Source organism: Ranitomeya variabilis, chromosome 3 (genome assembly GCF_051348905.1).
Source record: "Ranitomeya variabilis isolate aRanVar5 chromosome 3, aRanVar5.hap1, whole genome shotgun sequence".
NCBI classification, from domain to species: domain Eukaryota; kingdom Metazoa; phylum Chordata; class Amphibia; order Anura; family Dendrobatidae; genus Ranitomeya; species Ranitomeya variabilis.
In genome coordinates this window covers 777,677,561-777,691,229 of record NC_135234.1, presented here as the reverse complement: position 1 = coordinate 777,691,229, position 13,669 = coordinate 777,677,561, and the positions used below count along the sequence as shown (strand labels likewise).

The 13,669-nt window shown below is 44.9% G+C and overlaps 1 protein-coding gene across 1 annotated transcript; it reads right to left on the bottom strand.

The window, feature by feature from the left end:
• On the bottom strand, positions 1-13,459 carry ART1 (ADP-ribosyltransferase 1). Its single transcript, XM_077299898.1, has 5 exons — positions 13,367-13,459; positions 12,829-12,919; positions 9,153-9,903; positions 9,007-9,045; positions 1-296 (listed from the first exon to the last, which is right to left on the bottom strand). Exons 1-5 carry the CDS (start codon positions 13,372-13,374, stop codon positions 199-201), a joined length of 987 nt encoding a protein of 328 aa, XP_077156013.1. The 5' UTR covers positions 13,375-13,459; the 3' UTR covers positions 1-198.
• Positions 13,460-13,669: the final 210 nt, after the last annotated feature.

Here is a 13,669-nt window from a genome sequence, read left to right as displayed (position 1 = left end):
TGCCGCATTTTTTTCTCTTTGGTTCACACAAAACCCCACAACAATCTGCATATTACAGTGACTGATTAGCATATCCCTCGATGTAAGCTGCCTGTCATGAATAAATGCATGTCCGGTATCACAGAAGATTTGCCCCCAGAGTTATTGAGAAGAAGCCATATTGCATCCTATTATTGGATGGAGTATCGGGGTCTTCGTTCACGGGTAGAAGACTTGTCTCAGTATTTGTGTTAGAAGAGGCATCTGACTGATCAGAATTACTGCCCAGGACGGGAGACTGGGTCCAAAGCTGGAGGCTGTAGGGATACAATAAAATTATGACATCTACCCTAGATACACGTGGTGTCAGCTATTATGAGGATTACAGCTATCAGACAAAACACTGTTCAACTGCTGACTTATATCGCTCCCCCTACCACTGCTCTGGGGCCTTCCTCCTCCTCTTACTACTTCTCTGGGGCCTTCCTCCTCCTCTTACCACTTCTCTGGGGCCTTCCTCCTCCTCTTATCACTGCTCTGGGGCCTTCCTCCTCCTCTTACCACAGCTCTGGGGCCTTTCTTCTCCTCTTGCTACTGCTCTGGGGCCTTCCTCCTCTTACCACTGCTCTGGGGCCTTCCACCTCCTCTTACCACTGCTCTGGGACCTTCCTCCTCCTCTTACTACTTCTCTGGGGCCTTCCTCCTCCTCTTACCACAGCTCTGGGGCTTTCTTCTCTTACTACTGCTCTGGGGCCTTCCTCCTCCTCCTACCACTGCTCTGGGGCCTTCCTCTTCCTCTTACTACTGCTCTGGGGCCTTCCTCCTCCTCTTACCACAGCTCTGGGGCCTTTCTTCTCTTACTACTGCTCTGGGGCCTTCCTCCTCCTACCACTGCTCTGGGGCCTTCCTCCTCTTACCACTACTCTGGGGCCTTCCTCCTCCTCTTACCACTGCTCTGGGGCCTTCCTCCTCTTACCACTGCTTTGGGTCTTCTTCCTCCTCTTACCACTGCTCTGTGGCCTTTCTCCTCTTACCACTGCTCTGGGGCCTTCCTCCTCCTCTTTCTACTGCTCAGGGGCCTTCCTCCTCCTCTTACCACAGCTCTGGGGCCTTTCTTCTCTTACTACTGCTCTGGGGCCTTCCTCCTCCTCTTACCACTGCTCTGGGGCCTTCCTTCTCCTCTTACTACTTCTCTGGGGCCTTCCTCCTTCTCTTACTACTTCTCTGGGGCCTTCCTCCTCTTACCACAGCTCTGGGGCCTTTCTTCTCTTACTACTGCTCTGGGGCCTTCCTCCTCCTCTTACCACTGCTATGGGGCCTTCCTTCCCCTCTTACTACTGCTCTGGGGCCTTCATCCTCCTCTTACCACTGCTCTGGGGCCTTCCTCCTCTTACCACTGCTCTGGGGCCTTCCTCCTCCTCTTACCACTGCTCTGGGGCCTTCTTCCTCTTACTACTTTTCTGGGGCCTTCCTCCTCCTCTTACTATTCTCTATATTAGCAGGTTTTTGTCGCTGTTCACATTCCCTTTTGTGCAGGGATGATTTTTAAGGATATGGATCAATAAAGGATTTTTAATCGGAAAGGAGCTGGAACAATCTTCACATTTCTTATGTCTTCAGCTGTTGCTACGTCTGGGTCAGGACGGGTTCACGTGCTCCTGTGGTCTGTTGGTGAGCTGACTGGGCCTTTGGCCCCTGCATTTTTTATTGATATTTTCTCCTCCTCTTATCACTGCTCTGGGGCCTTTCTCCTCTTACTACTGCTCTGGGGCCTTCCTCCTCCTCTTACCACAGCTCTGGGGCCTTCCTCCTCCTCTTACTACTGCTCTGGGGCCTTTCTCCTCTTACCACTGCTCTGGGGCCTTCCTCCTCCTCTTACCACTGCTCTGGGGCCTTCCTCCTCTTACTACTGCTCTGGGGCCTTCCTCCTCTTACCATGGCTCTGGGGCCTTCCTCCTCCTCTTACCACTGCTCTGGGGCCTTCCTCCTCCTCTTACCATGGCTCTGGGGCCTTCCTCCTCCTCTTACCACTGCTCTGGGGCCTTCCTCCTCCTCTTACCACAGCTCTGGGGCCTTCCTCCTCCTCTTACCACTGCTCTGGGGCCTTACTCCTCCTCTTACCATGGCTCTGGGGCCTTCCTCCTCCTCTTACCACTGCTCTGGGGCCTTCCTCCTCCTCTTACTACTGCTCTGGGGCCTTCCTCCTCCTCTTACCACAGCTCTGGGGCCTTCATCCTCCTCTTACCACAGCTCTGGGGCCTTCCTCCTCCTCTTACTACTGCTCTGGGGCCTTCCTCCTCCTCTTACCACAGCTCTGGGGCCTTCATCCTCCTCCTCTTATCACTGTTCTGGGGCCTTCCTCCTCTCATATTGCTCTTTGGCCCTCCACCTCCTCTCTAGTACTGATCTGGAGTCTTCCATTTCCTCCTCTTTTTTCCTCGACTACTGCTCTGCCGCCTTTCTCCTTCTACTCTTCTTCGTCCTTCACCTTCCACAGCATTGGAAACTTCATCCTACTCTTCTTGATCCTCCCCACACTAGTGACCTAGGTGCTTCCTTCTCTTCCATCATTACAGCTCAGTTGCCTTCCCCCTATTCTTCTTTCATCATAGTTGATATTTCTTTACATAGTTATTAAGGTTGAAGGAAGACTTTAAGTCCATCTAGTTCACCCCATAGCCTAACCTAACATGCCCTAACATGTTGATCCAGAGGAAGGCAAAAAAAAACCATGTGGCAAAGAGTAAGCTCCACATTGGGGAAAAAAATTCCTTCCCGACCCCACATACGGCAATCAGACTAGTTCCCTGGATCAACGCCCTATCAAGGACTCTAATATATATACCCTGTAACATTATACTTTTCCAGAAACGTATCCAGTCCCCTCTTAAATGTAAGTAATGAGTCACTCATTACAACATCATACGGCAGAGAGTTCCATAGTCTCACTGCTCTTACAGTAAAGAATCCGCGTCTGTTATTATGCTTAAACCTTCTTTCCTCCAGACGTAGAGGATGCCCCCTTGTCCCTGTCTCAGGTCTATGATTAAAAAGATAATCAGAAAGGTCTTTGTACTGTCCCCTCATATATTTATACATTAACATAAGATCACCCCTTAGTCTTCGTTTTTCCAAACTAAATAGCCCCAAGTGTAATAACCTATCTTGGTATTGCAGACCCCCCAGTCCTCTAATAACCTTGGTCGCTCTTCTCTGCACCCGCTCCAGTTCAGCTATGTCTTATACACCGGAGACCAGAACTGTGCACAGTATTCTAAGTGTGGTCGAACTAGTGACTTGTATAGAGGTAAAGTTATGTTCTCCTCATGAGCATCTATGCCTCTTTTAGTGCATCCCATTATTTTATTTGCCTTTGTAGCAGCTGCCTGACACTGGCCACTGAATATGAGTTTGTCATCCACCCATACACCCAGGTCTTTTTCATTGACGGTTTTGCCCAGAGTTTTAGAATTAAGCACATAGTTATACATCTTATTACTTCTACCCAAGTGCATGACCTTACATTTATCCCCATTAAAGCTCATTTGCCATTTATCAGCCCAAGCTTTTAGTTTACATAAATCATCCTGTAATATAAAATTGTCCTCCTCTGTATTGATTACCCTGCAGAGTTTAGTGTCATCTGCAAATATTGAAATTCTGCTCTGAATGCCCCCTACAAGGTCATTAATAAATATGTTAAAAAGAAGAGGGCCCAATACTGACCCCTGTGGTACCCCACTGCTAACCGCGACCCAGTCCGAGTGTGCTCCATTAATAACCACCCTTTGTTTCCTATCCCTGAGCCAGCTCTCAACCCACTTGCACATATTTTCCCCTATCCCCATTATTCTAATTTTATGTATCAACCTTTTGTGTGGCACCGTATCAAAAGCTTTTGAAAAGTCCATATACACTACATCCACTGGGTTCCCTTGGTCCAGTCCTGAACTTACCTCTTCATAGAAGCTGATCAGATTAGTCTGACATGAACGGTCCCTAGTAAACCCGTGCTGATACTGGGTCATGAGGTTATTCCTCTTCAGATACTCCAGCATAGCATCCCTTAGAATGCCCTCCAGGATTTTACCCACAGTAGAGGTGAAGCTTACTGGCCTATAATTACCGAGTTCAGTTTTTGTCCCCTTTTTGAATATTGGCACCACATTTAAATGCATCTTCTACTGCTCTAGGGGCTTCCTTCTCCTTTTTCTTTTCCTTCTCTTCCCTCTAATACTGCTTAGGGCCTCTTCCTTTAACTCTTTTTATTCATCTTTCTGTCCCGACTACTGCTGTGGAGCCATTTCCTCCTCTTATTTTTACCTCTACTCCCTTTACTTCTGTTCTAGGGATATTCCTTACAATCCTGCCTCGACTACTGCCCTCAGGCATTCCTCCTTCTCCCTTTTTTCCTCCTCTTCTTCCTGTTATCTTTACGTCTGCACTGTGCCCTCCCTAATTCTCTTGTTCTTCTGTACAAGGTTCTTCCTTCTCTTTTTCCACCTTCCTCTATTACTGCTCTGTCCGTTTCCTATTCCTATTCGCTCTTCTACTATTTTAGGGCCTTTTTCCTCCCCTTCCTCCTCCCCTTATTACTGCATTGTGCCCTTCCTCTAACTCTCAATGCTCCTCTACCTTCTGTTGCCCTTTGGGCTTTCTTCTCCGCTTCTTACTCCTACCAAGTATGCTGTCCTGGGACCTTCCTCCCTACTTTACTATTATTCGGGAATCCTTCCTTTTTCTTCTCCTACCACTGACCTGGGGCTATCCACTCTTCATTTTATTTTCCTTCTATTTCCCTACTACTACCCTAGAGGCCTCTTACTCCTCCTCATTCTTCTCCTTTGTAAAATGCTGCTCTGGGGCTCCCCTTCTTCTTTCTCCTCTCTCAACATCTGCTCTGGGTTTTTTCCTCTTTCTTCTCTTCTCCCTTAACTTTTGCATTGCTCTGGGGTGTTTCCCTCTTTTTCTCTCTCCTCTAATGCTTCTTTATCTTCCTCTCTGTCCTGCTACCCTATGGGCTTCATTCTCCTTCTGTTCCTCCTCTTCTTCTACCTCCTCCCACTTTTACCTTTCTCCCTTTATCTTCCTCCTGGCATTATTTCTTCCTCTTCTCTCTACTACTACACATGGCTTTCTTTTTCTATCTCCTCCTCTTATTTTTTCTGGCCTGGGACATTCTGTTCTTCCTCCTATCTCTAGAATCAAAAAGGTATTTCTTTCTTCTTCTCCTCTTCCTTCTCTGTGCCTTCTCGTCTTCCTCCTCCCTCTACTACTGCTCTTGTGTCTTTTCCTATTCATTCTCCTCTATCCACCACTGCTCTGGGCCTTCCTGCTCTTCATCCTCCTCCCTCTACTACTGCTCTTGTGTCTTTTCCTATTCATTCTTCTCTGTCCACACCTGCTCTGGGCCTTCCTACTGTTCTTCCACCTCCCTCTACTACTGCTCTTGTGTCTTTTCCTATTCATTCTTCTCTGTCCACCACTGCTCTGGGCCTTCCTGCTCTTCTTCCTCCTCCCTCTACTACTGCTCTTGTATCTTTTCCTTTTCATTCTCCTCTCTCCACCACTGCTCTGTGCCTTCCTGCTCTTCTTCCTGCTCTTCTTCCACCTCCCTCTACTACTGCTCTTGTGTCTTTTCCTATTCATTCTTCTCTGTCCACCACTGCTCTGGGCCTTCCTACTGTTCTTCCTCCTCCCTCTACTACTGCTCTTGTGTCTTTTCCTATTCATTCTTCTCTGTCCGCCCCTGCTCTGTGCCTTCCTGCTCTTCTTCCTCCTCCCTCTACTACTGCTCTTGTGTCTTTTCCTTCTTCTATCTCCACTATTGCTCTGGGCCTTCCTGCTCTTCTTCCTCCTCCCTCTACTACTGCTCTTGTGTCTTTTCCTATTCTTTCTTCTCTCTCCACCACTGCTCTGGGTTTTCCTGCTCTTCTTCCTCCTCCCTCTACTACTGCTCTGTCTTTTCCTTCTCCTCTCTCCACCACTGCTCTGAGCCTTCCTACTGTTCTTCCTCCTCCCTCTACTACTGCTCTTGTGTCTTTTCCTTTTCACTCTCCTCTCTCCACCACTGCTCTGGGCCTTCCTGCTCTTCTTCCTCCTCTCTCTACTACTGCTTTTGTGTCTTTTCCTTCTCCTCTCTCCACCACTGCTCTGGGCCTTCCTACTGTTCTTCCTCCTCCCTCTACTACTGCTCTTGTGTCTTTTCGTTTTCCTTCTCCTCTCTCCACCACTGCTCTGGGCCTTCCTACTGTTCTTCCTCCTCCCTCTACTTCTGTTCTTGTGTCTTTTCCTTTCCATTTTCCTCTCTCCACCACTGCTCTGGGCCTTCCTGCTCTTCTTCCTCCTCCCTCTACTACTGCCCTTGTGTCTTTTCCTTCTCCTCTGTCCACCACTGCTCTGGGCCTTCCTGCTCTTCTTCCTCCTCCCTCTACTACTGCTCTTGTGTCTTTTCCTTCTCCTCTGTCCACCACAGCTCTGGGACTTCCTGCTCTTCTTCCTCCTCCCTCTACTACTGCTCTTGTGTCTTTTCGTTTTCCTTCTCCTCTCTCCACCACTGCTCTGGGCCTTCCTGCTCTTCTTCCTCCTCCCTCTACTACTGCTCTTGTGTCTTTTCCTTCTCCTCTGTCCACCACAGCTCTGGGACTTCCTGCTCTTCTTCCTCCTCCCTCTACTACTGCTCTTGTGTCTTTTCCTTCTCCTCTGTCCACCACAGCTCTGGGACTTCCTGCTCTTCTTCCTCCTCCCTCTACTACTGCCCTTGTGTCTTTTCCTTCTCCTCTCTCCACCACTGCTCTGGGCCTTCCTGCTCTTCTTCCTCCTCCCTCTACTACAGCTCGTGTCTTTTCCTTCTCCTCTCTCCACCACTGCTCTTGGCCTTCCTACTGTTCTTCCTCCTCCCTCTACTACTGCTCTTGTGTCTTTTCGTTTTCCTTCTCCTCTCTCCACCACTGCTCTGGGCCTTCCTGCTCTTCTTCCTCCTCCCTCTACCACTGCTCTTGTGTCTTTTCCTTCTCCTCTGTCCACCACAGCTCTGGGACTTCCTGCTCTTCTTCCTCCTCCCTCTACTACTGCTCTTGTGTCTTTTCGTTTTCCTTCTCCTCTCTCCACCACTGCTCTGGGCCTTCCTGCTCTTCTTCCTCCTCCCTCTACTACTGCTCTTGTGTCTTTTCCTTCTCCTCTGTCCACCACAGCTCTGGGACTTCCTGCTCTTCTTCCTCCTCCCTCTACTACTGCCCTTGTGTCTTTTCCTTCTCCTCTCTCCACCACTGCTCTGGGCCTTCCTGCTCTTCTTCCTCCTCCCTCTACTACAGCTCGTGTCTTTTCCTTCTCCTCTCTCCACCACTGCTCTGGGCCTTCCTGCTCTTCTTCCTCCTCCCTATACTACAGCTCGTGTCTTTTCCTTCTCCTCTCTCCACCACTGCTCTGGACCTTCCTGCTCTTCTTCCTCCTCCCTCTACTACTGCTTTTGTGTCTTTTGCTTTCCATTTTCCTCTCCCCACCACTGCTCTGGGCCTTCCTGCTCTTCTTCCTCCTCCCTCTACTACTGCTCTTGTGTCTTTTCCTTTTCATTGTCTTCTCTCCACCACTGCTCTGGGTCTTCCTGCTCTTCTTCCTCCTCCCTCTACTACTGCCCTTGTGTCTTTTCCTTCTCCTCTCTCCACCACTGCTCTGGGCCTTCCTGCTCTTCTTCCTCCTCCTTCTACTACTGCTCTTGTGTCTTTTCATTTTCCTTCTCCTCTCTCCACCACTGCTCTGGGCCTTCCTACTGTTCTTCCTCCTCCCTCTACTACTGCTCTTGTGTCTTTTCCTTTTCATTGTCCTCTCTCCACCACTGCTCTGGGCCTTCCTGCTCTTCTTCCTCCTCCCTCTACTACTGCTCTTGTGTCTTTTCCTTCTCCTCTCTCCACCACTGCTCTGGGCCTTCCTACTGTTCTTCCTCCTCCCTCTACTACAGCTCTTGTGTATTTTCCTTTTCATTCTCCTCTCTCCACCACTGCTCTGTGCCTTCCTGCTCTTCTTCCTCCTCCCTATACCACTGCATTTGTGTATTTTCCTTCTCTCTCCACCACTGCTCTGGGACTTCCTGCTCTTCTTCCTCCTCCCTATACCACTGCGTTTGTGTATTTTCCTTCTCTCTCCACCACTGCTCTGGGCCTTCCTACTGTTCTTCCTCCACCCTCTACTACTGCCCTTGTGTCTTTTCCTTTTCATTCTCCTCTCTCCACCACTGCTCTGTGCCTTCCTGCTCTTCTTCCTCCTCCCTATACCACTGCGTTTGTGTATTTTCCTTCTCTCTCCACCACTGCTCTGGGCCTTCCTACTGTTCTTCCTCCACCCTCTACTACTGCTCTTGTGTCTTTTCGTTTTCCTTCTCCTCTCTCCACCACTGCTCTGGGCCTTCCTGCTCTTCTTCCTCCTCCCTCTACTACTGCTCTTGTGTCTTTTCCTTCTCCTCTCTCCACCACTGCTCTGGGACTTCCTACTGTTCTTCCTCCTCCCTCTACTACTGCTCTTGTGTCTTTTCATTTTCCTTCTCCTCTCTCCACCACTGCTCTGGGCCTTCCTGCTCTTCATCCTCCTCCCTCTACTACAGCTCTTGTGTATTTTCCTTTTCATTCTCCTCTCTCCACCACTGCTCTGTGCCTTCCTGCTCTTCTTCCTCCTCCCTATACCACTGCGTTTGTGTATTTTCCTTCTCTCTCCCCCACTGCTCTGGGCCTTCCTGCTCTTCTTCCTCCTCCCTCTGCTACTGCTCTTGAGTCTTTTCCTTCTCCTCTCTCCAGCACTGCTCTGGGCCTTCCTGCTCTTCTTCCTCCTCCTTCTACTACTGCTCTTGTGTCTTTTCCTATTCATTCTCCTCTCTCCCTCTCTCCACCACACTGGGTCTTCCTTCTCTTTTTCTCCAATTGCTGCTTTGAAGCCTTCCTCCTTTTTACAAAGAATCTGTCTGCATGCTGAGTCTATCGTTATAAAAAGAAGCCACAACATCAGTTCATCGGGGGCATGAGGATTCTTGGTAATTACCTGCATTAAAAGGACACCAGGCAGATTTACATCTTCTGTCTGTGAACAAAAAGAATATCATTAATATGGATGACATATTAGATACACAGTGGCCAGTGTTATCTGTCATAAGTCATTATCTCAGGAATCATAGGACCGCCACTCACTTTTTACCAGTTCGCAGTTGTAAACACTGGACTTCTCCAAGGACTGCAGACTTATCACATTCCTCTCTCTTTCCCGAGTAAAATTAGTCACCTTGAACTTTTCGAAAGGAGGAATAAGGACTTCATCCTCCCCTGGGAAGAAGGAGAAGTTCTTGATGTTGACACCATAGCAGGTCTGGATGGTGAAGAAAGTGTCTTCTCCAAACTGCAAAGCATTCTGGTCATTTTTAGATGAAGATGTGAATTGTCCAAACCGGATTGGTTTCCGATACTCGGACATGAACTTGATCCCTCTTATCCCTCTAAAGACTTTGTGACAAGCCGGGGTCTCGACGCCATCCAAGACCTGCAGCGCTTTAGTCAGATAATAGTGGAGAACCTTAAACTTGAAGTTACTCAGGTAATACTGCTTGGACTGTCCGGCCTCTCGCACGGCCTCATTGAAGACCTTGTGCAGAGGACCATTTATGGTGTAAGCGAACAGGGCAATGGCGTACTCATCCTTAAAGCCCTTCGGCAAACTTGAGTATCGCTTCTCCTTCTTCTCCTGCTGCCACTTAAAAGTGGCGGTGTCCCAAGCATCTGCAAACTCCTTATTAGAAGAGTACTCTGCTTGGAATAGTTGAGGGATCTCCTCCTCCATTGCGTCACTACATCCTCTATACTGGTCATCAAATGACATGGGAGCCATATCAAGAACAGATTCCTTAGTAGAAAAAGCGCTTCTACTGGACACCCGGTGACTGTCAACCTGAGGTGTAAAGATACCGCCAAGAGTAATCGTATAGGTATTATATACTCAGAAAATAACTACTAGTGATGAGCGAGTGTGCATGCTCAGGTGTTCTCTGAGTATTTTGGGCGTGCTCGTAGATTATGCTTGTCGCCGCAGCTGCATGATTTGTGGCTGTTAGACAACCTGAACACATGCAGGGATTGCCTGTTAGTAAATCCCCACATGTATTCAGGCTGTCTAGCAGCCGCAAATCATGCAACTGCAGGGACAAAAACATAATCTATAAGCACGCCCAAGATACTCAGAGAACACCCGAGCATCGTGGGAAATCTCGAGTAACGAGCACACTCGCTCATCACTAATAACTACTCATAATGCTGCACAATGACTGCCTCCTAGCTTCAAAACAAAACTACTATGATACAGCCCCATATATAGAAGAATATAACATCCATAACACTACCCCTATGTACAATAATATAACCGCTATAATACTGCCCCTATGTACAAAAGTATAACTACTATAATACTGCCCCCTATGTACAAGAATATAACTACTATAATACTGCCCCTATGTACAAGAATATAACTACTATAATACTGCTGCTATGTACAAGAATAAAACTACTATAATACTGCCTCTATGTACAAAAGTATAACTACTATAATACTGCCCCTATGTACAAGAACATAACTACTATAATACTGCCCCTATGTACAAAAGTATAACTACTATAATACTGCTCCTATATACAAGAATATAACTACTATAATACTGCTCCTATGTACAAGAATATAACTACTATAATACTGCTCCTATGTACAAGAATATAACTACTATAATACTGCTCCTATATACAAGAATATAACTGCTATAATACTGCTCCTATGTACAGAATATAACTACTATAATACTGCTCCTATGTACAAGAATATAACTACTATAATACTGCTCCTATGTACAAGAATATAACTACTATAATACTGCTCCTATGTACAAGAATATAACTACTATAATACTACCCTTATGTACAAGAATATAACTACTATAATACTGCTCCTATGCACAAAAATATAACTACTATAATACTGCCCCTATGTACAAGAATATAACTACTATAATACTGCTCCTATGCACAAAAATATAACTACTATAATACTGCCCCTATGTACAAGAATATAACTACTATAATACTGCTCCTATGTACAAGAATACAACTATTATAATACTGCCCCTATGTACATGAATATAACTACTATAATACTGTCCCCTATGTACAAAAATATAACTACTATAATACTGCTCCTATGTACAAGAATATAACTACTATAATACTGTCCCCTATGTACAAGAATATAACTACTATAATACTGCTCCTATGTACAAGAATATTACTACTATAATACTGCCCCCTATGTATAAGAATATAACTACTATAATACTGCCCCTATGTACAAGAATATAACTACTATAATACTGCTCCTATGTACAAGAATATAACTACTATAATACTGCTCCTATGTACAAGAATATAACTACTATAATACTGCCCCTATGTACAAGAATATAACTACTATAATACTGCCCCTATGTACAAGAATATAACTACTATAATACTGCCCCTATGTACAAGAATATAACTACTATAATACTGCCCCCTATGTATAAGAATATAACTACTATAATACTGCCCCTATGTACAAGAATATAACTACTATAATACTGTCCCCTATGTACAAGAATATAACTACTATAATACTGCTCCTATGTACAAGAATATAACTACTATAATACTGTCCCCTATGTACAAGAATATAACTACTATAATACTGCTCCTATGTACAAGAATATAACTACTATAATACTGCCCCCTATGTATAAGAATATAACTACTATAATACTGCCCCTATGTACAAGAATATAACTACTATAATACTGCTCCTATGTACAAGAATATAACTACTATAATACTGCTCCTATGTACAAGAATATAACTACTATAATACTGCCCCTATGTACAAGAATATAACTACTATAATACTGCCCCTATGTACAAGAATATAACTACTATAATACTGCCCCTATGTACAAGAATATAACTACTATAATACTGCCCCCTATGTATAAGAATATAACTACTATAATACTGCCCCTATGTACAAGAATATAACTACTATAATACTGCTCCTATGTACAAGAATATAACTACTATAATACTGTCCCTATGTACAAGAATATAACTACTATAATACTGCCCCAATGTACAAGAATATAACTACTATAATACTGCTCCTATGTACAAGAATATAACTACTATAATACTGCTCCTATGTACAAGAATATAACTACTATAACACTGCCCCCTATGTACAAGAATATAACTGCTATAATACTGCTCCTATGTACAAGAATATAACTACTATAATACTGCCCCTATGTACAAGAATATAACTACTATAATACTGCTCCTATGTACAAGAATATAACTACTATAATACTGCCCCTATGTACAGAATATAACTAATATAATACTGCTCCTATGTACAAGAATATAACTACTATAATACTGCTCCTATATACAGAATATAACTACTATAATACTGCTCCTATGTACAAGAATATAACTACTATAATACTGCCCCTATGTACAGAATATAACTAATATAATACTGCTCCTATGTACAAGAATATAACTACTATAATACTGCCCCTATATACAAGAATATAACTACTATAATACTGCCCCTATGTACAAGAATATAACTACTATAATACTGCTCCTATGTACAAGAATATAACTACTATAATACTGCCCCTATATACAAGAATATAACTACTATAATACTGCCCCTATGTACAAGAATATAACTACTATAATACTGCCCCTATGTACAAGAATATAACTACTATAATACTGCCCCTTTGTGCGGTTTTCTTACTTGTATGATTGTGCTCAGTATTATTCCGGTTATGAGGACAGTTGTTGCAGTGTGATCATGTTCTGTAGATGTCGCCTCCATTTTTCTGAACCTGTAATAACACAGACAAGTAGTGGAGACGTCACATTCCGCAGGAGAATCTGGCGGTATAACATTATCTGGTTATATGATTATAATTATCCCCTAAACCTGGATTGAAATGTTGGGTGTGAGGATTTATGGAAACCAGGAAAAGTCAACAATAAATCTCAGCTCATCAATGCCGTGCATGAGACGAAATCAGGGTCACCAGAAATCAGCATCTTTTCTGAACCAATTGGTGGGAATTGTGTCAAGATAATGGATGCCGATGCCCCCAGAAGGATTGTTAAGGGGGAAAAATGTGACCGAAACACAGTCAGGCCATACTGACACAGAGGTTTTTGAAGCAGTTAAAAACCACAAGTTTTTTAAGTGTAAACTTTTTCAATAAATCTTTTTCGGAGGAATTTTGGAACAGTTTCTTTTCTTGAAGTAATTTTGGAAGAGTTTTTTTTACTGTAGCATTTTTTTTCCACAGTGCCAGGTTTGGAGAGGATTCCATCAGGATCTATTTCCATCAGGATCTGCTTCTGCGGCCCCCCAGGGTCTTGGTCATCGCAGTGGTATTGCTTTCTTCTCGGGGAGAGTGATGCTACGTTTGGAGGCAAAGAAGAAGGATAACTGTATCCAGATATCACAAACATGCAACACATTTCACACTTCAGGCCGCCAGGGGGAGCTCCTGCTCCTATTTATTCAGTCACTCCCCACATTGGTAAAACTGGTCGCCTGTAGGGAACGTTAGTCAGTTGCTGGCTGA